This window comes from Saccopteryx leptura, chromosome 3, assembly GCF_036850995.1.
Source record: "Saccopteryx leptura isolate mSacLep1 chromosome 3, mSacLep1_pri_phased_curated, whole genome shotgun sequence".
Taxonomy (NCBI): domain Eukaryota; kingdom Metazoa; phylum Chordata; class Mammalia; order Chiroptera; family Emballonuridae; genus Saccopteryx; species Saccopteryx leptura.
The window spans coordinates 313,184,943-313,208,369 of record NC_089505.1 but is presented as its reverse complement, the minus strand read 5'-3'; the positions used below and the strand labels follow the sequence as shown (position 1 = coordinate 313,208,369).

General features: G+C 41.1%; 1 protein-coding gene across 3 annotated transcripts in view; it reads right to left on the bottom strand.

The window, feature by feature from the left end:
* The window catches only part of ASPH (aspartate beta-hydroxylase), a 239,825-nt gene that overhangs the window by 151,381 nt on the left and 65,017 nt on the right, over window positions 1-23,427 (bottom strand). For all 3 annotated transcript variants that reach the window (XM_066378983.1, XM_066378984.1, XM_066378985.1), the window contains 6 exons: window positions 14,850-14,942; window positions 11,268-11,342; window positions 6,741-6,866; window positions 1,957-1,989; window positions 928-984; window positions 365-415 (listed from right to left, as the gene is read on the bottom strand). In XM_066378983.1, coding sequence (XP_066235080.1) covers window positions 365-415; window positions 928-984; window positions 1,957-1,989; window positions 6,741-6,866; window positions 11,268-11,342; window positions 14,850-14,942 — 435 coding nt within the window. The remainder of the gene's footprint in view (window positions 1-364; window positions 416-927; window positions 985-1,956; window positions 1,990-6,740; window positions 6,867-11,267; window positions 11,343-14,849; window positions 14,943-23,427) is intronic.

Here is a 23,427-nt window from a genome sequence, read left to right as displayed (position 1 = left end):
AGCCTGGGTGCTGAAAATGGCTCTATGGAGCTTCCACCTCAGGTGCTAAAAATAGCTTGGTTGTGAGCATGGCCCCAGATGGGTGGAGCATCGGCCCTAGGCAGGGGTTTGCTGGGTGGATTCTGGTCAGGGCACATGTGGGAGTCTGTCTCTTTATCTCCCCTACTCTTGCTTGGAAAATAAAAAATAAATAAATAAATAAATAAAATAAATAAATTTATTTTGTTATAAAGCAAAAAGTCTCATGTTAGGTGTTAAAATTACTTCTTGGTCTCTTGTAGAACAAAATCACCATATTAACATAGTATTGCAACTGGGAGGCTTTAATAATGTTTAAAATCTAATGAAAATGTTCATCTAATACCTGCATCATGATACATTCTTTCATCATCATCTATTACTGGTTCAGTGGAATCTAAACAGAAAAACACACACCTTGGTCAAACATGAAACTGAACACATTACTAGACATCATTCTAAAATTACTTAAAAATTATATTCTAATCCTTACAACTATGTAAGACAGACATGATCATTATCACACAATAAAATTTAAGTAAAGTAAAGTTCCATGATTTGCACCCAAAGTCAAAAGACAGGAAGGAGCAGTACTAGGATTTGCACCCAAAGTCAAAAGACAGGAAGGAGCAGTACTAGGATTTGCACCTAGTTTAATTCGACTCCATCCTCTGCCTCGTTAATTCTCAACATGTTCTTGCTGGTCTGATCTACAAAGATCAAGATCCCCACGGTGGTATGAGAAACACAGTGCATTTTCCCTCCTTTCCCCATATAATATTAAACTATCTGAGCAACCAAAAGTGATCATGAGTATTTTAAAGAGTACTCTGTCAAATCTGAATGAATCATTACCCAGGGTTAAAATGGCCTTAGCCACTGTCTCTGACAGAAACACATATCACAAACCTGGATTTTCCTGTTCATACATCATCTCTTCCATATCCTGATTATAGGCCTGTGAAACTATAAATCGAGAAATAATTAGGAAATTACAAATATGTCTTATAAAGTGTTATACTTGATACCAAAATAGGGTAAGTACAATTTCCAGTAATGACAGAAATGTAAAATCAAATCATACTGCTGCTCAAACTCACATTCAGTCTTATTTGGCTTATGCAAATTCAGCTATATTCAGAACAACAAAACAAGACAACTTGACACAAAGACAGAGAGAGAGAGAGAGAGAGAGAGAAGCGCAGGGAGCCCCCCCATCGACTCAGCAAGTACCTGCCATTGAGCCTGAGCGAGGACACACACATTTCCCAGCCCCTCACTTGCACTCAATGCCCGAGTATCCTCAGACAGCAATATAATTTCAGCGTTTACAGATACATATTGTTGAAATTATATGGGCCCGAAATGTCAGCCAACAATATCACATGGTCCTCAAGCACAGAAAGAAGGATCTATCCCAACACTGGGAGGAAGTAGCCAAAAAACACAGGCTTATGACTGAAAGATGACGTGTCCATCTTTAGTGCAGCCATATCTCCTGGGACACACGGCATGTAACAAAAACCAATTCTGACCTTTCACTGACTTTGTAATTTAAGACTGCAAAACATACAATGTTGCTGCATATTTTTACCTAGTAATCCCACTACTAGGGACTTATCTTCAAGAAGTAGACTTCAAAAACTATATACACAAAAATATAGGTATATGTGCATCAATACATAATTATGATACAATATGTTATATAAATAACAATCACTAAAATACATCGTAGATTTGACATATTATACTATTCAGAAAACTTAGGGGATATTTCAAAATGAATATGAAGTGATGAAATACCCCCTAATTTTTGTGAGCAGTATAAATATTATTAGTAGTAAATAATCATAGACAATGTTTTTTTTTCTCTCAATCCTCTTCTATTGGAAAAGACTCCTTCTAATTAAAAAGAAGAATATTAAGTTAAAATCTTACCTGTCTCTTCTACATGGTAATTATCTTCAGTTTCTGGAATAAAAATAACATGAAATCAGTATGACTACTTTCATAAAGGGGCATGTGTGTGTGTGTATACACATACATATTGCATATGTATAGTCTGAATCTATTCTTCCCATTAATTTTTATTTTTAAAGTAATTAACTATTAAATAAAACATGAATATATCAATTAAATGTCTGCCAAATACTGTCTTTCACTAAAAGTCACTTAGAAATGACACCCATTTTCTTCTTCGATCCACTCCCCAACCCCACAAGGTTGACAAACACTGTAACCTGGATTAAAAGAGAGGGGGTGATTTGGACAGAGGGGGCCCCAGAGCAGAGGCTTTCTTCTAATCTACTTCCCATTCCACTCCGGCGTCCTATTTTCCGGAACGCAAGTGCACTGTCCACAGGTAGGAGTACAAAGGAAGAACTAAGAAACTCTAAATTTGGGAAGCCAAGTGGTAAATGCTGATAATTTAATGCACATACTCCTCATAGCAAAGTGCTGCCCCACAGAAGCACACCCTCGTGTGACCCTCGTTAATTCAACAGCTCTGTGAAGTATATATATATATAAACATTTTTAATTTCTGAAGGCGTTTAATATGCAACTTTTAGGTTCAAATGAAATCTCTGTCCCAATTAAAGATTAGGTCAGAAAATAGGGTTTCTTTAATTTATGAACTTTTTACAAGTGTTTCTTCCTACTCTCAATCTATAACTCCTAACCTCAAAAATATCAAATTCCTAAAAAAAAAAATATATCAAATTCCTATGTTTTGGATGTTTAAGTGTCTTAACTGAATTTAGTTCTGTAAGCAGCATGTAAGATGACAAAATTTGGAACAACTGTTAATCTTCACGAGCCATCTTGGCCAAAACAGGAGGCAGCAAGAAATACCAGGGAAATGTGCAAATCATTTTATCAGCATCCCTACTCAGAAATTAGAAACATTTTCCCTGTAGAAATGATGACATGCATGATAGCTAAAGGTCTACAGTTCTAAAACTAGTCTGTAAATGCCTACTTTCAATGCACAAGGCAGCTGAAATCATATATCAATACATGCTTAAGAGCACTTTGAATTTACATTTTTCACAGAGAATTATGCATTATACACAATTCAGTGGGTTGGTATGGAAATCAAACCATCACTCATAACATTATTTCTATGAAAAAGTGCATTTCCTACTCCTAAGAACAAGCACAAATATAAGATTCTGGAAATACACTCATCTCTTTCTTAAATCAGAAGTTGCTTGCTTCTAACAGTTTCCCAATATATTAAATATTGTGAGAAGCAACTGTACTTTCTCTTTACTCTTATGCTTTAAAGTCCTTGCAATCACTTACCAACTGTGCTGTGCAGAGACGAGTGCTCTGCTCCGTTTTTGGCCTGGACCAGTCCTGTAGGGCTCCGCCCGCCACCCACTGGCTAGGAGTGCAGCTGTTCTAACCTTCACCTGTTCATACACAGCCGAGCAGGGCGTGAGCTGAGACACATGAAAAGCAGACAGCCTGACCACACTTCTGCTCAGGGCTGGCTGCACTTTAGCATCACCTGGGGAGCTTTTCCCTTACCCACCTCGGGGCCTCCACTTCCCAAACATTTCAGTCGTCTCTGTCTAGGGTGGGTCACAGGTATTCATTTAAAAGCTCCCTAGGTGATCTTCACTGTGCCCAGGACTGAAAACTAGTTGTAGGGTTATCGGTTCATCTCAGTGGACTTGTTTATAAGAAGTACCCTCTCTGGATCCATGACCTCAGCTGTGGACCTTCCCACCTCTATGAGTGCTGTGGGTTATCGACTGCTTGTTTCTCAGATCTGTCTACCTCTTTGAACTTGGCTTAGGCTTAGCTAATCCTTGATTAGCTAAGGTACCTCTGGTCTAGATTCTGTGTGGTGTGTGGGGCTGTGTCGTTGCCTGGGTCCTGGGGCAACTCCACTATGAACCAACGATTATCAACAGGGCTTCTAATAATCATGGTAGTCTCATATTAATTTAGAGCAGAGCACAAAATATATGAATCAAGGGCTTTTATCATCACAGAAATTGCTTCTCTATATGCCAGTAGTCAATAACCAAAACTTAAATATTGTAAATGATCCAAGATAATCTATTCAACTGATAATTAAATAACCAGCTGCAGCCCTATGTTCACTGCAGCATTATTCACGGTGGCCAAGACATGGAAACAACCGAAGTGTTGACAGATGACTGGATAAAGAAGATATGATATATATATATATATATATGATATACATATATATATCATATATATATATAATGGAACAAGAAAAAATAAAATATTGCCATTTGCAACAACATAGATGGATCTTGAGAGTACCATGCTAAGCGAAATAAGTCAGACAAAAAAGTCAAGAACCATAGAATTTCCCTCATGTGTATGTGAGAACAGAAACTCATAAGCACAGACAACAGTGGTTACCAGCGGGATGGGAGGGGCAGTAAGGAGTAAAGGCGGTCAAATACATGGTGACGGAGGAAGATTTGACTCTGGGTGGTGGGCACACAATGAAATATACAGATCATGTATCACAGAACTGCACACTTGAAACCTATGTACTTTTATTAACCAATGTCACCCCAACAAATTTAATTTTTAAATATTAAAAATAAAATTTGCCCTGGCCGGTTGGCTCAGCGGTAGAGCGTCGGCCTAGCGTGCGGAGGACCCGGGTTTGATTCCCGGCCAGGGCACACAGGAAAAGCGCCCATTTGCTTCTCCACCCCTCCGCCGCGCTTTCCTCTCTGTCTCTCTCTTCCCCTTCCGCAGCCAAGGCTCCATTGGAGCAAAGATGGCCCGGGCGCTGGGGATGGCTCTGTGGCCTCTGCCTCAGGCGCTAGAGTGGCTCTGGTCGCAACATGGCGACGCCCAGGATGGGCAGAGCATCGCCCCCTGGTGGGCAGAGCTTCGCCCCTGGTGGGTGTGCCGGGTGGATCCCGGTCGGGCGCATGCGGGAGTCTGTCTGACTGTCTCTCCCTGTTTCCAGCTTCAGAAAAATGAAAAAAAATAAAATAAAAATAAATAAAAATAAAAAAATAAAATTTTGAAACAGAAGAAATGTCAACAAACTATGCTATCTTACTGCCCGATTTTGTAGATAAGCTTTCACTGAAACACGGCCACAACTGTTTGAGGCATTGACCAGGGCTGCTTCTGCGCTATGACAGCAGAGTAGAGCAGCTCCACAGAGGCGACGCGGTCTGCGAAGACCAAAACAACGGCCCTCTGGCCGCTTACAGAAAACATTTGCCAAATCCAATATAAAAGCTAAGGTTTTAACTAATTGTTGTTATAGTTTATATCAGAACAAGAGACTGTGACAGGTTATCAAGTAAAATATTTCATCAATTGTTTGAATTTTTTATAACCCATGGCACCCTAGGAAGGAGAGAATCAAGTAATGGCCTGAAGTATTTATTTCACTTTCTTTCTTTCTTTCTTTCTTTTCTTTCTTTCTTTCTTTCTTTCTTTCTTTCTTTCTTTCTTTCTTTCTTTCTTTCTTTCTTTCTTCTTTCTTTCTTTCTTTCTTTCTTTCTTCTTTCTTTCTTTCTTTCTTTCTTTCTTTCTTTCTTTCTTTCTTTCTTTCTTTCTTTCTTCCTTCCTTCCTTCCTTCCTTCCTTCCTTCTTTTCTTTCTTTCTTTCTTTCTTTCTTTCTTTCTTTCTTTCTTTCTTTCTTTCTTCTTTCTTTCTTTCCTTTCTTTCTTCCTTCCTTCCTTCCTTCTTTCCTTCCTTCCTTCCTTCCTTCCTTCCTTCCTTTCTTTCTTTCTTTCCTTTCTTTCTTCTTTCTTTCTTTCTTTCTTTCTTTCTTTCTTTCTTTTTCTTTCTTTCTTTCTTTCTTTCTCTCTCTCTCTCTCTTTCTTTTCTCTTTCTTTCCTTCCTTCCTTCCTTCCTTCCTTCCTTCCTTTCTTTCTTTCTTTCCTTTCTTTCTTCCTTCCTTCCTTCCTTCCTTCCTTCCTTCCTTCCTTCCTTCCTTTCTCTCTCTCTCTCTCTCTCCTTCCTTCCTTCTTTCCTTCCTTCCTTCTTTCCTCCCTCCCTTCCTTCCTTCACTTTCTTCACTTTCTTTCCTTCCTTCCTTCCTTCCTTCCTTCCTTCCTTCCTTCCTTTCTTTCTTTCTTTCTTTCTTTCTTTCTTTCTTTCTTTCTTTTTTAATTATTGTAAATGAGAGGTGGGGAGGCAGAGACAGACTCCCATATGCTCCCCAACTGGGATCCACCTGGCAAGCCCCCAACCAGGCGATGCATCTGGGCCACTGTTCCATTGCTCAGCCACTGAGCTATTTTTAGCACCTGAGGTGAGGCCATGGAGCCATCCTCAGTGCCCGAGACCAACTTGCTGAAACCATTCGAGCCATGGCTGCAGGAGGGGAAGGGAGAAAGAGAGAGAAACAGACAGATGGGGGGAAATGTGTAGATGGTCACTTCTCCAATGTGCCCTGACTGGGAATCAAACCCAGGACTTCCACACACTGGCTAACACTCTACTGCTAAGCCAACTGGCCCAGGCCTCATTTACCTTCCGGAAGAAATTTATATATTCTGATTTGTCCTAAAAGTGCTTAGAATCAAAATTGGGATATCTACTTTATTTTAGAGAGAAAAATTATTTAAATTGGAGTTTTTAGCTTCAACTCAAGAAAAACGTTAGATAAAAATTAAATATGTTTTAAAGATGTTGAATAAAAACAATTATAATTACCAATTACCTATTGTATTTTATTCTGAAAGCCAAAAATGTTCTACCTTCCTGAAATGTTCCAGCTTCCAGGAACTCGAATCTCCCATCGGCATCACCTCCCACAAGGAGATCGTCATCTTCCGGGTGCTGCTCTTGTGCTGGCTCATCCTCCTCTTGCTGTAGGTCTTCCCCTTGAAAAATGACAATGAGCAGAGACACAGGTATACGGCAGGGGCCCACGGCAGTCACTGACAGACACATGAGGCCCTTCTGAGGGGCACACACTGTCCCTTGCCGGGCATTCCCTGCCCCGCGCTGGGCCACTGCACACGCTAGAGCCCACACTGAAGCTCTGTCTGCACCGTAGGTAGCCTAGTGCCGGTCCACCTGACGGGAACTGGTCCCTCGCACTAGAACATGAACACACCAAGGTCAAGAATCTCATATATTTCATTTACTATGTATGCTCAGCTCCTAGGGCCATGCCTAGCCATAGGAAGTGTTCAATAAATATGTAATGAGTAAGTGGATTCATGAATATTAATACATTTGCCTCTTCAATTGGATCAGAGAGAAGGTCTGATCTTTTCTTTGTGACCTTTCATTGAGAACTGCCATAAGATTCCATGTAACAATCTCAAATAATTCTACACTAACGTTCCATTGCAAAGGGCAGCCAGCTACCTATCGGAACCGTATGTGAGGTCATCTGCTTTGGGTCACCTGGATTAAACTTTATATCTAAAAGTTCCTTTAAGTTTTACAGAGATCCCCATTTTCTCTTCTGAGTCTTTCATGATATACTGAACTGCTCTTTTATATGGATGTTGGACATGTTCTCTTATTCCACTGCAATACAGTATAGCTTGTCATTGTGGTATAAAAGAAATTCTCCCCGAAGTTACCTGACACTTCAAGCAGAGTATGTCCTCTAACACTCCATCCAGAGACCTCACGTGAACCAGACCCGCTGAGCAGTGTGGTATAGGTTTAGGAGTGTGGGGTCTGCAACGAATGGCTCCAGATTCAAGTTCTACACCAGCTGTGTGACCCTGAGCAAGGGACTTAACTACCGTATTCTGTGCCTAAAAACGTCTCTTCCATAAAAAGGAAATAATTAGAGTACCTTCTCCTTGTATTGTTGTGAGGATTAAGGTACTTAGAAAACTGCCTGGCTCCTAAGTATTTAGGTGTTATTGTTATTGTATTACTGTTAAACCTTTAACATCATCCTCAGCACAGCAGTAACTATATTAGTATTTCTACTGCTACTGAACTGTACTCTAAGACTGCAAAGTTTTCTTTGTTACTTTATTTTTATGAGGCATAGTGATGTTCTCAGGAGTTACCGGAATTACGTAGGCCCATTTATGTCAGCGCTAGTTAATATGCTTTCTGCCTTCTCATCATAGCCTGCTATATTGTTTTTCCTCACTTCAGAGTTTTTGCTGCTCAGCAAACCAATTACAAATTCTCATTCTTGACACTAATTTTATGACTCTTTTTCTTCTTGCCGTATTCCTCTTTCCTTACTCATTTTTATCCACTGCAATGTGACAGCTTCTACATGAGCAGGATTTCTCTCTTGGCCACCACTGCTCACTAGGAGGTCCCTGCTCTCAGTGAGGACACGAACTAAACACCATGTGCTCTCTGTAAGCCACCTGCCGGTGACAGCCTGACACAGAGAAAACACTCTCCTTGGGGCTATGGACTCCAGGCACTGCCAAGCCCTCTGCAGCCAGCATACCAACCCTAGAAGGTGGGTGCTATTGTTTCACTTGGAAGGATGAGAAACTTGAAAGACTTTGCTAAAGCCAAACATGGCAGCTGCAGGACCTGACCCCAATAATGAAACACAGAGCGACGGGGAAGAGAGCCCACCGGAGGTGGGAGTCAGGGAGGCCGAGCTTAGTCTGTAAGATGGGAAGACTCTCTCTCTTTCTCTCTCTCTCTCTCTCTCTCTCTCTCTCTCTCTCTCACACACACACACACACACACACACACACACACACACACCAGCAGGAGGTATAACAAGTGCAGAGGCCTCAAGGCAGGGATAGGCTTGCAATGACCAGGAAGAAAGCGAAGGCCATCTGGGCCAGAGAAAGTGACAGGAGAGAAAGAGCCCGGGCCCAGACAAGGCCCAGTGGGCCAGGCCCCACCAAACACAGGTGCAGAGGAGCAAGAGTGGAAGCAAGCCCCCAACTGGATGCCACTGCAGTGGCCCTGGCGGAGGTGGTGGTGACGCCGATATGCGGGAATCCAGACACGTGCTGGCGGCAAAGCTGACGGGACCTGCTCACGGGTCACACGTGTGGGGAGAACAGGAAAGCGAAGTCAAGGGAAACTCCCAGGCTTTTAGCTTAAGCCAGTAGGTGGATAAGGAGAACATGAACTAAAATATAAAAGACAGAAATAAAAGCAAAAACATTGGGAGAGGAGCTGGGGAAGAGCTATGAGGAATCAGGAGTTCAGTTTTAGGTACAATTTAAATCTCAGATACTCAAAATGCAAATTGGTGTAAGTATGCATTGGATAAACCAGGAGCTTAGATGAGGCCAGGGCTGCCAGCCTATATTCAGAAGCAATACAAGTAACATTTAAAGCCATGGCCTGGCCCTGGCCGGTTGGCTCAGGGGTAGAGCGTCAGCCCAATGTGTAGAAATCCCAGGTTAGATTCCTGGCCAGGGCACACAGGAGAGGCATCCATATGCTTCTCCACCTCTCCCCCTCTCCTTTCTCTCTCTCTCTTCCCCTCCTGCAGCCAAGGCTCCATTGGACCAAAGTTGACCCGATCGCTGAGGATAGCTCCGTGGCCTCCACCTCGGGCCCTAGAATGGCTCCCAGTGCAATGGAGCAATGCCCTAGATGGACAGAGCATTGCCCCTAGTGGGCATGCCGGGTGGATCACGGTCGGGCACATGCAGGAGTCTCTCTGTCTCCCTGCTTCTCACTTCAGAAAATACACAGACACACACACAAAAAAAGTCATGGCCTACGAGACTGTCTAAGAGGATGTCTTCAGAAGGATGAGGACAGATCCAAGACAAAGGTTTGTGGCAAGAAACGCAGGCGCTAGGCTTTGATTTTTCCCTCTTTTGTCTGAATTCCTGCACCCACCCACCTAAATGCCTACCATACCTTTCCGTTTTCTCTCTCCCCACCTTTGGCTAATTTTAGTTTGACTAACCATCTCGAGTCACTGGGTCACCACTACAACCTCCCCTCTGATGTCCCTGCGGCCAACTTCCTCCACTCCGTCCCTCTTGCACAGACAGAGGGCACCACGCTCAGCACCGCCACCGGTGCTGCCGCTTCCAATGACTCAGCATCCAGTAAGACCGTCCTTCCCTCACCGCCCCCACCGGCGTCACCCACATTCCGGCCATCCTAAATGACTTTGCCCTCCTCTTTGCTGCCACACTTCCCGCACGCAGGCCCATGCCCTGCTGACAGCATGTGCCAGGCAGAGCACCGCACTCCCTTCCTTCAGCTCCTAAATCAAAATGTCATTTCCTCAGAGAGCCTCTGCTAACCTCAAAGTGTGAGCAAGCCCCACAGGACATCCTGTGTTTGGCCATTACAGTACTTATCTCATATCACAATCACTTGTTCAGACTGCATCATTCTTGTGTTAGGTTAAAGTTTTTTAAAAAGCAGCAGGAAGGGAAAGCCTGCGCTTGCTCACAGAGGCAGACGGACAGGCAGGAGAGGTGGCTTCCCCAGCGAGATGAGAGCAGGGACAGAAGCGCGCAGGTTCGCAGCCCCCTAGCGGCCAGCGGCAGACTCGCAGCACGCAGCACAGGCTCAACCCCCGCCTAACCCTCAAACGCCAGGGCTGGAAAAGGCAGTTGAGTCAGCCTGCTAAAGCTCAGTTTAGCAGTTTAAGTGGTGGATATTCTGTTTGTTTTTAAGAAACATATCCTTTTTCCTTTAGGACTATCTTTAGCTCACACCGAACCAGTGGAAGTATCAGGATACATGTGTTCTGCCTCCTTCAAAATCCCTTTGTGAGTGACATTTTAGGGTTCTGCTCTCCGCTGTTATCAAGGGATGCTTTAAGTCTTGTGAAATCCTAAAACATTGGTTTCTAGAGTGTCATTTCATGGTCTCTGTACAAAATTCTCACAAGAAATTTTTTAGACATAAGTGATGGGAAAATGTTTTCTAGTCTCTAAGCTGATCACATATTTATTTCCCTTATGGTGATATTCAATGTCACCCCATTGTGTTTTGGCGACCCCCCCACCCCCACCCAAGCAGTCAGCAAAATGCGAGGATCAGCGATCGCGCCCAGATAGCTCATCACAGCTTGTTGGCTGTGTCCTATTTCTTGCTCCCTGTTCTTGCCATGTGTTCTTGACGCACCATTGTCTCAGTTAGTTGATTCACATGTGTTCCTCTCATTTTTTCATTAGTTTCTCAACAGTAAGGTACGATAAAACAAGTTTAGTGCTATTTCAAAAATATTTGTCTTTCAATACCTTTAAAAAACACTCAATTATTACTTAAATTTTAAAATGATGTTCAAGTCATCTAACCACTTAATTATTTTAGCAATGCATGAAAAAATTGATGTGAACTCATACCATGTTCTGTGTAAACCGTTTCATGGAGAGAGGAATGAATTTCTTCCTGTATTGAGTCTTCGATATGCCGAGGCCCTAAAATAATTACAAAACAGAACTGAGGAGAGAAGACCTAGCCACTAGGGGGCCCTGAACTCCGGCCCCCATGTGCACACATTCACATGCTCTCGGGTTCAACTGCGCATCCTTTTCACATCAGCTCACCACTTACTTTTATATGTTAGCAAATGTGGTAGATATTTTAAATTGATTTTATTTTGACAGCAGTTATAAATTTTAAAAGACTTCATGAGATCTTAAAACAAGAAAACTAATTGGGAGGCAGATTTTTCTTTAAAAAAAATATCTGACTCAGAGCCTCATTATTTGTTTCTAATTAACAAAATTCACACTAATGAAAGAATAAAGAAAACGGGAAGGACAAAGCTTTCAGAAAGAGAAGCAGTGGGAAATAAAGATAAAAACGTGTAAGACGAGGTCAATATACATTACTGTCTATGGGCAATACAGTAGTCATCAATGTATGTGTCTTCCCTGAAAGTCAGGAGAAAGGACCCCCCTCCCAGGGTTGGAGGCCTTCGATGGGCAGGGTGGGCTGACCACTGCCCGAAGTTCCTGTGAATTGTGAGTAAAAGACCTTACATTATAAGTCACAATCCTTTCAGCTCTGGAGAACTCCATTTGACAGTCAGACTCATAGATTCAAGCACATATCAATTACAAAAAGTGGACAACATCAGTAATGACATTCTGACACCACCGTGGTGCTTATCGGATTATCATGTTTATTGCAACATCACACAACAAACCAGAGGCTATAATTACACCTACATTATTATCAGTAAATAGAAGTAGCTCTAGACTTAGTATCACAAAGGCTGTCACATGAAATAATGCCACTAACATCAGTTATGTTCACGAGCTAATCTTCCATGACAAAAACGTATTTCATTGGAACCTCATATAGAAAAAAGTTTCAGACTCTCCTTTGCTAATTACACTACAAACCATTTCTGAAACACAAGAAGTGCCTTCTACTTTTATAGATGTTTATATTTCACAGATCATTTTTAAATATAGTGTCTCATACAATCACAGAAGAGCCTGGCGGTCTCTATTCCTCCCACATCACCTCTCACAACACCCATGATCGATTCCTGATTGGATTTCCAGCTTTACAGCCCTCCAGGGAGAACATAATATGAGTAAGGAGAAGTGGAGGATAGCACTGAGCTCCACTGCTTAGCCTTTAATGGCTTCCTTTGCCTGAAGCAACGAAAATCTTAGCTCTCCAGAATAGACTATAAAACCACCACAATCTAGCCCTCACAGGCCTCTCCAGACTCCCGCTCCCTGAGCACTGGTCTGAGCTTGGAGTGCATGGTGCTGTTTCATCTGTCCATGAGCCTGCTCCCTCCTCCTTTCCCCTGGGGACGCTGGCTTGAGACCAGCGCCAGACCGAGATGAGGTAAAGACTGACTGGAAAACAAGTCAAGGAAGCAACTGTAGAGTCTTCTTTCAAAAGCCTAGTACAGCAAGGGGAGGGGCTGGAGAGCAGAGAAAGGGGATGTTGGGCAGATAAAATATATTATGCTCACTTTGTTAAAGATGGCGCTGTCCACATGGAGGCCGTCACCCAGGTGATATTAATGTGTGTTGGGGGCGGGCTGTGGGCAGGCAGAATCCTTGTAGCCTGGGGCTTGGTTTTGGGATTAAGCCTTTCCCACCCTTTTTTGATGTGGGGTGGTACAATCCCATCATGCCTCAGAGAAGTGACTTTGTATCAGAGACTTCTCTATTTTGTATATTGGATTAAAGGTTTGGGTTTCTACACTATAAAATAGGGGCAGAACGGGAGCTTGCTTTCTTGGTTCCTGAGATTAATATTAGATGAGAGAGCAGAGAGGAGAGCAGAAAGAGGCCATGTGGAGTAGGCCAGGAGAAGCAGCCAAGATGGCGGAGTGTTGAGTGAGATGCCAGTTTGTGTAGAGTTTGTGCAGGAGAAGGAAGGAGATGGGGAACAGAGGTGAATAAGTCTGGTGAGCTAGAAACCTTTGATTCTAGGAAACTCGGATAAGTCAGTAGCTTTGTGAGCACTGAATGTGAGTGGGTTTTGGGGCCCAGTGTGTGTTTTTACTTGCCCGCTGGGTGCAAGCTAGGATTAAAGATAATGGCCCATCAGTTTTTGGCTCCGTTGTTTCTTTACCGACTGTCCGAATCCAATGCAAACCTGCATGGGCCAGGCTGCTGTGTTGGTAGCCACGGCCACTGGCTTTACAGGGGACTATAAGGACCAAGAGGGTGTTTATTTTATGGTATTTTAACGGGAGGAGTGTTCCTATGTTTATGGAAGAGGTGGTAGGCAGAGAAGAGGGAGAAGCTAAGTCAGGTAAGAGAAAGGTAGAAAAGGCTACATTTAAACTAAACCAAATATTGCCAAGAAGTTGAGAAGGCTATGAGGTGATGATAAACTCATTGATTTAGGAGAGTATGTTATCGGTAATATGCAGAATAATATTAACAAAAAATTAAGAGTGAAAGTGAATTGCACATTTCAGAGTAGGTACCAGCTTTGAAAAAAATTGTACTTGTAAATTTATTTAGCAGAGAGTAAAATCTAAGATGCTAAATCCAAACACATATTTAAATTATATTTTTAAAAATCACTATTGCCATGGTATGCTTATAGCAATTCTATAGGAATAGTAAGAAGATGATAAATTCTCCTACAATTATGATTTGAAAAAATTTAAAAATCAAACCAGCATACTCATCTTAAGAGGGAGGGAGAAAAATCAGATATTATTCATCAAAGTGATAAAATCAGCCATACTATCGATTAAACCCAGGACTTACTGGTAAGTAGCTACTAAATGAGGTGTCATACCTAACATTACCACAAGGTGGCAAAATGACATCAAATATTTGAGAACTGAGCAAATTAAAAAATGTGCAGAAATTAAATAGTACTTTGTAACAAATATCTTGGCATAAATAGATAATAATAGTAAAGGATTCAAATTCCATTTACCAACTTATGAAGAGATTTCTGGAGTTTTCATTGCATGGGTCACAGGCGTTGGGTGACTAAGAAGATACTTGAACTGATCTAGGAATTCATGAATATGTAAAGGAGGCTTCATAGATACATGGATGTTGGGAAAGCCTTTTGATGTAGAAAGGAGACTCTCATAATTAAAAGATGGGGAATTCAGTAGACCTACTCTATTAAATAATGTGGAAAACGATACCCAACTAGGGTACAATGTGCCTAATTTTATTTCCACGGTGGTCAATTACAATAGTCCTGGAACTGGAATCAAGAAACAGTTCATGATATTCCTGACTGTGTGGTCTTAGGCAATGAGCAGTCCTCTACCTGTGCCTTCGATTCTTGATATCAGAAATTAAAATTGTCCAGGAAATTAAGTTTACTAAAAAAATTTCAGAAGATTAAAAAAAAAGTATTTCAAAATTCTGTAAACATTGCAAAACAAATTATGGGTAAAACATGATTTGGGGAACTACAAACTGGGATAGCTGGCACGCTGCGGTGCAGGTGAGAATTACAGGAAAGCTTACCTGGCCCCTCGGGAACCTGTGTCTCCAGCCAAGGGTGTGTCTCCGCCTCCCCTGGTGCGACTGTTGGCTTTGAAGCGGATCTTTCTTTAAGGCCTGCATTTTTATTCACAAAGTTAACTTATGTTTTTCCCCTCTTTTATGACAAGTAAAACCAGGACAAATAATATTTCCAAACACTTCATCAATAGTGCAAGTAATTCAAAGTTTATAAGACTTTATGTATTACCTGAAAACACTGATATGTTTAAAAACTGAGGTAGACCAAGTTTGCTCTTTAATTTCACATGGGTCTTTAATATCTCTTTACCTCAGTTCACCTTGCATTTTAAAAAAATCATGTTTAAATGCTCACAAATCTCTAAAATATAAAGTCATGTCTGAACTTGCCAAATGTAGTTCAGTGTAAGTTCAAACTCTTCTTGTGCTCATAGGTGACTAATAAATTTCTAAGTTTTGAACTCTGAATTCAGCAAACAAGATATACTTGACTTTCTACTGCTATTTGTGAGTACATTAATTTTGATTAATATATAATTACTTATTCTTCATGAAAACTATAGTTAAAAGTGGGAAGAAATCATACATAACTATTGACAGTCTTAAGGTAGTACAGGCGATATTATTCCATAACAGCTAAAAGATATATGTCAAAAAGAAAGTTCTTTTTATGTCTGAAGAAAAATACCAGTAAAACCTTACATAAATCAACATGAAAGCTGATTTTAAAGTCAACACCAGTCTAAATAAAATGTTATACTGAATTAGTTCTTTGATGTTTTGTAAACAGAGCATTAAAGTATATCCTCCATTTAAAGCAACAAACTGGCTGGGTTCAAGAGTCTGGAGATACTACGTACCAAACCCTGAACTCATGACTATCCCAGAGAGAACTGTGTACCGATAGTTGTTACTAAAGGAAGCGTGTTGTGCATGTCAATAGCTTGGAGTAAAAATAACAACACAGAATGTACAGGCATTTTTCTAATCTTAAGCACCTTTATATACTACACACACATACTATTGTAGTCTAGGAAATTCTAATTTCAATGTCTTCTACTCTTCTGTTTTGAGTCTCTGTATTTTTTATTATCACTCCCTTTTCTTTACCTCTTCATTTCTCTCATTCACAAACAGACTCTCACCTCCCTCTCCCAAGTCCTAAAGACACTGAGACATAGATACACAGAACCGCATCTCATTTCCTGTACTCATTTTTAATATGACTTAAACAAAAAACAAACACCAGTGCATTAAGCTGCTCTATCCCTAACAAAAAAGTGACTTCTAATTATAAAATAGTTAAATTACAAAGGGAATATGCACAAATATCATGGATGCTAATTATAGTTCAATTTCAGGAGGCGGGGAGATGAAAGCTTGTTAAAATACATCACATTTTAAATACCAAGTCCAGGGCTGAAAGCTCCATGCAGTTTTCCACTTAACTAATCCATCCCTACATCTCTCAAATGGTAATGGTACAAGTATGGAACTATTCATTTCTAAGTTCTGCTGAATGAATAGGGGAAACATCAGGAACCTTTGGAATCATGTAATTTATAGCTACTCTCAGCATCGCAGAAAACACCTGGCACATAGCAGGTGCTCAATAAACACATGCTGAAAAGCTGAGCACACCCAATGGTGTGACGACTCTAATGGCTGCAGAAATTCCCTGTGGGGTCAGGCTCCTTGGCTGCAGTGGAGCGACTGAAGGCTGTAAAGGTGGGAGCAGGAATTCATATAAATTTCCCCATTACTATTTACCAAACAGACTGACACCTGCTGAGCTCCCACCAAAACAGGAGCACTACCCTCGTCTGCCTCGGACAGTCCCAGCTAAGTGTTATCTGTTGTCCTGGTATAATTATTCTACTCCGAAAAGTATCTCCATTTGAATGAACTGATTCTTCGCTAGTCCTATGTAGTGGGTTTTCAAATTGTGCTCCGTAAGTTCAATAAGCAATAAAGGTTTCCCACCAAACAATAAAGAATGAACCGCCTTAAAATTCCCCTTTTATTGGACTTTGAAAGTATTCCACTTGAAAAAACTTTTTTTCTGAGTGTCTGAAAACTAGTATACCAACCAATATTCAGACATCAAATGCCCCTCAAGTTGGCTTTCTCTAAATCGACTGGAAGTTACTTGTCTCTAAAAGTGAAATTGTAAAATGTGAAAAACAACATAACAAAGCAAAACCGTATGACGAGATAAAAATAGAATGAGCAATTTTCTTTTCTGTCCAAAGTGGCAGATGAATTGTAAATGTACTGACACCTGGTCACAGCTCCTTTGTGGAGGTAAAATCAGCATAAAGAAATAAGCAACATTGTAAACATCAAAGAAGCTGAAGGTCCTATTAACGCATTTCCTCCCTGGACCTCTACATTTCCCAGAACTTAACAGAAAGGCACTCTACACTAATTCTTACTGCTTTGACAGCCCACATGAAAGAATCAGCCTTGGTGGTGTTGACAATTTTTTTGGCACCCAAATTCATTTTAGTCCATGAATAGTTGTTCTTCAGAAAATAGGGGTAAATCTATGTCTCACATAAGATTTTAGGCAAAAGGTAAACAAAAATTAAACAAGAAAAATAAATGTATACAAGGTCAATTCACAGAGAAAAGTTTTTCAAATTGGATTTATTATGTGTATACATTTCCAGGGTACAGCCCTGAGATGTTCAAAATTACATTATGAAGAGAATGTGTCAGTTCGGTTGTTCCTGGGATTGCAGGTTACAAAACAGCAGCTCGTAGGGGCTTGAGCAAGACCATTTATTGTCCAAGTGAAGTGCAGTGGCCAGTGGGCTGTCTCAGCACCGGCTTCCTCATTCGGCCAGAACCGGGCTCCCTGGCAGCCAGCTCCTCTCAGACAAGACAGAGCCCAGCAGCTAAGCACCCCTGGCTGTCCTCTTGCTCTCCTTCTTTCTCAGGCTTGAGACAGTCTTCCCCAGAAGCCTCCCACACTCTCTCCTTTCAATTATATAAGTCAAACCCAGAACGCACTTCCATCCCTGCACTGGCAAGAGGAACAGATGGCCAACATCTGCCCGACAGTAATTATCCAGAGTTGGATGAATGCTGTAAGTCAACCACATAGTCCTGCATGACTTAGGAACTAAATTCCCTTAAAACATACCTTGTTTTAGTTCTATCAGCATATCAGATAAATGAAGAAAAAATTTAAAGTCATATTTCCATTTAAGAAATAATTTCTCCTCCAATTTTAATTCAAAATGGAAGAAGTTATAAAAAGTAAATGAAATGAGCATTCTCGCCTGACCTGTGGTGGCGCAGCGGATCAAGCATCAAGCTGGAGTGCTGAGGTTGCCGGTTCAAAACCCCGGGCTTGCCCTGTCAAGGCACATATGGGAGTTGATGCTTCCTGCTCCTCCCCCCTTCTCTCTCTCTCTCTCTCTCTTTCTCTCTCTCTTCTCTAAAATGAATAAATAAATAAAAATAAAAAATAAATCAACCATTCACAACAAATTTGGTTATCTGGCACAATGACCCTGGCGTATTCCTTGCTACCCAACTCCACCTGACCACATGAGAAAAAAGAAATGTACTATACTTTCAATATATATATGACATAGTTTACTTTTAATATTTTAATTTTTTTTTCATTGATTTGAGAGAGAGGAAGAGAGAAAGAGAGGGGGAAACAGAGAAGGAGAGAAAGAGAGAAGCATTAATTCATTAGAGTTAGTTGTCCCATTTTAGTTGTGCAGTCACTGGTTGCTTTTCATATGTGCCCTGATCAGGAATCAAACCTGTGACCTCAGTGTGCTGGATGATGCTCTATCCATTCACTCACCTGGCCAGGGCGACGTAGTTTAAAACTTACTAAATTTTGCATATTATATTCATTCATTCAACAAATATTTAGCACCTACTAGTGTAAGTCACTATAGAAAATACAGTGGTGCCTTGAGATACGAGCAGACCAGCATACAAATTTTTAAGATATGAGCTGCGACTTGGTCCGTATTTTTGTTCGAGATCCGAGCGAAATTCCAAGATAAAAGTCGTGATGTGGGAAGCTGCCACTAGTTGGCGTGTTGGCACACAGGTCCAGTATCAGCAGCACAACACCAGCATCTCATTCTTTCTCACGTGTTACCTGCAGAATCAAGTCAAATCTCATGCGCTGTACTCATTCCTGTATCATTTTTGCATTTTTTACTAACTTTTTTTGTGTGCTATCATGGGGCCAAAGAAAGTGAGTGTAAAGACAGTGGTGAGATGAAGAAGAGAATAATGTCGATAGAAGTAAAGAAAGAAATAATAGAAAAACATGAGCGTGGTGTACGAGTGATTGAACTGGCAAGGCTGTACGACCGCAATACATCACAATTTTACTATCCTTAAACAAAAGGATGCCGTCAAAAGCGCAAATCCAGTGAAAGGAACTACAATCCTGTCCCAATTAAGGACAAATATCCATGAAGAAATAGAGAAGCTTCTGCTGGTGTGGGTGAAAGAAAGAGCTGGCAGGAGATACAGTGACGGAGACTCTAATATGTGAAAAGGCACGTATTATTTATGGTGACTTGAAGAAGAAAGAACTATCAACCTCAAAAGAGGCAGCAGAAGATACGTTTAAGGCAAGTCATGGCTGGCTTGAAAATTTCAAGGAGAGCTCTGGTATCCACTCAGTGGTGAGGCATGGTGAAGCTGCAAGTGCTACGTTAAGGAAACTGAGGAGTACATCGCAAGTTTTGCTGAGCTTATCACAAAGGAAGGCTACATCCCCCAACAAGTGTTCAACTGTGACAAAACAGGATTGTTTTGGAAAAAAAATGCCCCAGAGGACTTTCATCACTGCAGAGGAGAAGAAGCTGCCAGGCCATAAACCCATGAAGGACCGTCTGACCCTTGCACTGTGTGCAAATGCTAGCGGTGACTGTAAAGTAAAGCCACTGCTAGTGTATCATTCCGAAAATCCTCGAGCCTTTAAGACTCACAAGATTCTTAAAGAAAAACTGCAGGTTATGTGGTGTGCCAGTGCTAGGGCATGGGTTACGCGGCAGTTTTTTATTGAATGGGTAAATCTCGTCTTTGGTCCTGCAGTGAAGAAATATCTTCAAGAAAATAAACTCTCGATGAAAGCATTACTAATCCCTGAAAATGCTCCAGCCCACCCACCTGGTCTTGAAGATGACATTCTCGATGAGTTCAAATTCGTGAAAGTCCTCTACCTCCCAACCAACACAACTTCAATCTTGCAACCTATGGATCAGCAGGTCATTTCCAACTTTAAAAAGCTTTACACAAAGCACTTGTTCTGCCACTGCTTTGAGGTGCCTGAGAATACAAATCTAACCCTTCAAGAGATTTTGGAAAGATCACTACAACATCATGATATGTTTCCGCATTATTGACTTGGCATGGCAAGCGGTTACAAGAAGAACCTTGAACTCGTTGTGGAAAAAGTTATGGTCTGATGTTGTTTGCAGATAGGGACTTTGAAGGATTTGAACCAGAGACCGAGAATGAGGTAGAAGCTTTGGAGGAGATTGTGTCCCTCGGAAAGTCGATGGGTCTGGAGGTAGATGAGGGTGACGTAAATGATCTCGTCGAGGAATATGAGGAGGAACTCTCAACTGAGGAGTTGAAGGAGCTACAGATGATGCAACATATGGAGCTTCTGCAAGAGATTAGCAGTGAGGAGGAGGTGGAGTCAGAGGAAGTGGTTTCTACAAGTGAAATTAAAGACATGCTGGCAATGTGGGAGAAACTTTCAAGTTTCATTGAAAAGAAACACCCAGAGAAAGTTTCAACTGGTCGTACTTCAGCACTTTTTAATGACACTTGTTTGTCACATTTCTGTAACATTTTAAAAAGCAGGCAAAAGCAAACCTCTTTGGATAGATTTTTATTCAAAAGTCCTGCAAGTGAAAGTGCCAAAAGTGCAGCCAAAAAGGCAAAAACAGGTGATGATTAAATGAAAAATACATAATGTTAAGCTTAGGTTAAGTTTAAAATTAAGAAAGTGCATTTTTTTTACAATTAAGTTTTTGTGGTTTCATTTTAAGTAAAGAAAGTGCAGTTTTAGTTTTGTTTAAAGAAAGTGCAGTTTTAGTTTACAATTAGTGTTAAGAAAGTGCAGTTTTAGTTTACATGTCTCCAGTGCCTGCATCCCTTCCTCCCTCCCTCCTCCTCCTCCGCCATACACCTCCGATAGCCGCACTCATCTGTCTCCAAGGTAAGAATACAGTACTAAAGAACACTTTTTCCTTTTATTTCATATACTTTGTTATGCATTGGTAAAGTATACATGTGCGCTTCTTAATTAAAAAACATGTCTTTTTTAATAATTTAGGATGGTTTGGGGATGTTTCACGGGGCTGGAACTGATTAAGTCTATTTCAGTTATTTTAAATGGGAGAAATTTGTTTGATATACGAGATGACTGACTTATGAGCTCGGTTACAGAACAAATTAAACTGGTGTCTCAAGGTACCACTGTAAACACACAAAACCCCTATCTCCCACAGAGAGGGAACAATTAGAAAAATATACAGGATGGGAAGATGGTTTGAGGAAGAGTAAGGCAGGGAGTGCCAGGCACTTAGGGAGCAGGGCATGGGGCTCTCTGCACTCAACTGATGAGGGAAGAACATACTGCTCAGATTTGAACAGATTTCTGATAAGATCTGAACAGGTGTGTCACTGCTTGAGTTACACTGGGGAAGAGGGCTCCAGGTAAGGCTCTGAATCAAGTATAAAATTACTCAGCAGGGAGGATCCTGGGAGCCAGGACGACCCAGGCAGCTGTGCAGCTGGAGTGAGCAAGGGCGTGACTGTGTGAGACTCAGAAAGGCCCTGGACACAGGGATCACAGAGGACTCTACTCTGAGTGAAAACGAAGGATTCACTTTCGTAAAATTACACACAAAGCACTTCAACAAAATCTGGGAATTATAAATAGTATTATGCTTTCTATGATTTCATATACTTAGCCCATAAAAAGCTAAGATATTTTTCAACTTTAGTTCGTCAGTTTGTGGTTTACTAATCAGCAGTAGTGAAAATCCTGATGTTACCTACCAGGGTTACTCCAGCTGCTGGTATTTGTGAAGGGAAAATGCTCAGGACCGCTACTGCTTCAAATGCAAGTAGTCTAACAGTTTAATCAATATAGCCTAAAAATATCCCTAATAGGTACATGAAACTTGAGAAATATTCAGGAAATCAATAAACCAGAAAGGCATGCATACTAATTGACCATGCTAATTCTCCTTGTTGTTCCTGGCTTGTATAACCAGCAAAATACAGATGTTAGCAGGTATCCCAACAGCAGCTCTGTAACTTATCAAAATTCTGAGACTTCCGGCTTCTACGAGCTGCTTCACGACACGCAGTAAGAATCCCAGATTCAAAGCGTCTTCACATGACTCAAGATGGAGAGATTTCAGAAAGAGGATGACATAAATCTCAAAAGAATTAAACTCTCTAAAGGGCTCCCTAAGAGCCTAGTTTCAAGACCAATGAATGGAATGGACTCAGTTTAACATCTTGCAACACAAGGAATGTGCAGAAGTGGGGACCACGTGTCCCAAGAGGGCTGCCTTTAAATGTCACTTGAATCCCACCTTGACCATATTCCCAGGGCTATAATTTTGGTTTCCACGAGTACAGAAAACAGATACAATGGTACCTCCATAGAAGGGTTTTAAAAATTCAATGAGGTAATTTCAATACAGCAAATATATATATATTTTTTCCCACCAATTTATGTTTTCCTTTATTTCTTCTAAAGTAACAAATTTACTCCCTCCCTGTGCACATACACACAGCAACAGGAGTGCAGCTATAGGCTATTTCCACGGTGGGTAAAGCAATTACTGAGGAAATGTGGGCGTTTTTTTCTTTAAAGCATACTTTTCATCTTTCTAATATAATTTTATATGTTCACCATTCAATCAGCACACAGTGAATGTGTACACGTATCAGTTACTGAATATAAATCATCGTCTAGCAGCAAAGGACAGGAATAAAGCCATGAGGTGGGCATGATAACCAGACGGCACCCAGTCTGACCCCTAGGAGAGGATCAATGAAAGCGCTAGTGCAGATGCGATGACTCATGACTCAGCTGGGCCCTGCCAGAGAGGCGGCAGGTGGCGCGCACAGTGCAGGAGCACACTCTCCACAGACGGGAACAGTCCTAGCATTAGCTTGTTTCATCATTTTCTTCCTCAGCCCACATACTGCCCTGTATTGCACAGTAGGGACTATAGCCACCTTGACCACTGACGTCCTCAGGGCCTGGCACAGCTCCTGTCCAACTGCACATACTCAAAATATTTGTTGAATGAATCGATAAATGGACAATCAAGATGACACAGCATATGGGTGTTTTATATAATTATCAAAAACAACACAGAATTTTAAGTATATGACTTTCTCTAATCTTTTAGGATACAAGAGAAGTAATATTTGAGGCAAGGATGAAATAAATGACAGGCCTCTACAATATATAGATGTTACAGAGTGATAAATACATATAGATAAAGAAAAATCAAACGAGGTACAAAGTGAGAATGAAGAAAAGAAAAATAGGTGA